This window comes from Colobus angolensis, unplaced genomic scaffold (assembly GCF_000951035.1).
Source record: "Colobus angolensis palliatus isolate OR3802 unplaced genomic scaffold, Cang.pa_1.0 Scaffold4, whole genome shotgun sequence".
Classification (NCBI taxonomy): Eukaryota; Metazoa; Chordata; class Mammalia; order Primates; family Cercopithecidae; genus Colobus; species Colobus angolensis.
Genome location: NW_012117376.1, coordinates 12,325,124 through 12,326,510, shown reverse-complemented (window position 1 = coordinate 12,326,510; position 1,387 = coordinate 12,325,124). Strand labels below are relative to the sequence as shown.

Genomic DNA, 1,387 nt, shown 5'->3' with positions numbered 1-1,387 from the left:
TGGGGTTTCACCATGTTGGCCAGGCTGGTCTTGAACTCCTGACTTCAAGTGATCCACCCACCTTGGCCTCCCAAAGTGCTGGGATTACAGGTGTGAACCACTGCGCCCAGCCTTTTTTTTTTTCTTGAAACAGAATCTGGCTCTTGCCCAGGCTGGAGTGCAGTGACTCAGTCTTGGCTCACTGCAGCCTCCAGCTCCCGGGTTCAAGCAATTCTCCTGCCTCAGCCTCCTGAGTAGCTGGGATTACAGGTGCCCATCACTGCGCCTGGCTAATTTTTGTATTTTTAGTAGAGATGGGGTTTTGCCATGTTGGCCAGGCTGGTTTCAAACTCCTGATCTCAGGTGATCCGCCCGCTCTGGCCTCCCACAGTGTTGGGATTACAGATGTGAGCCACCGCACCTGGCCATCTGTTTTTTATTCTGCTTTACTTGGCAGTGGGGAACATCTTTCTATTCAATAGATTGATCTCTGAAAACATCACTTTTGATGACTTCATACTGTTCTATCATGAATATACCACATATTTAACTAGTTCACTACTATTGAACCCCTGGGTGGTTCTGTTTTTGTTGTTTTTACAATGTTATAAAGAATACAGTAGAGAGTATTTGTGTAATTGATCTTTGGGTGCATCCATTATTCTATTCTTGGGGTACATTTTGAGAAGTGCAATTGTTGGGCAATTCCTCTTAACCTATTTCTAGAGTTTTTGATAAATATTGTCTAATTGGCCCAGGAAAATGTTTGCCATTTCTGATATGTAGTATTTGACTTTTTCAGGACAGGAAGATGTCACCCAAGCGCATAGCTAAAAGAAGGTCCCCCCCAGCAGATGCCATCCCCAAAAGCAAGAAGGTGAAGGGTAAGTTGGCCTTGGCCTCTTTGTGGGTACAGGTGGCCCCTCGAAACCCTAAGAACCCAGGACTGGGCTCCTTCCTTCTTGACACTTGAAACTGAAGGGTGTGGATGAGCAGGGACCCCACCCAGCTGGAATGTTTCCCATAGCTCATTGAATCCCACTCTTTGAGAATCACAAAGTGGGCAGAAACTCCTCTCAAGGCACTCAGGCAGTACTGGCAAAGAAAACTAGACCCTAGGGCTTCACCCGTCAGTGATGCATTATGGTTAGGACCATTGACTTTACGACATGGGTTCAAGTCCTTGCTCTGCCACTTTCTAGCTGATGGGCAAGTCACTTAATCCTGCAGTTTGGATTATCAGCTTCATAAAATGGAGGCAGCCAGAGCAGCACCACCCTCTCTGGGCTGTGTGAGGATGAGATGAAATAATGGCCTGGGCCGGGCGCGGTGGCTCAAGCCTGTAATCCCAGCACTTTGGGAGGCCGAGACGGGCGGATCACGAGGTCAGGAGATCGAGACCATCCTG

The 1,387-nt window shown here is 47.9% G+C and overlaps 1 protein-coding gene across 2 annotated transcripts in view; it reads left to right on the top strand.

Moving 5' to 3' along the window:
- The window catches only part of RCC1 (regulator of chromosome condensation 1), a 55,170-nt gene that overhangs the window by 44,509 nt on the left and 9,274 nt on the right, over window positions 1-1,387 (top strand). The window contains exon 4 of one of the 2 annotated variants that reach the window (XM_011955514.1): window positions 782-863. In XM_011955514.1, coding sequence (XP_011810904.1) covers window positions 791-863 — 73 coding nt within the window. In that variant the 5' untranslated portion in view covers window positions 782-790. Of the gene's footprint in view, window positions 1-781; window positions 896-1,387 lie in introns of those variants that run through there. The other variant, XM_011955513.1, reaches the window with a different exon arrangement.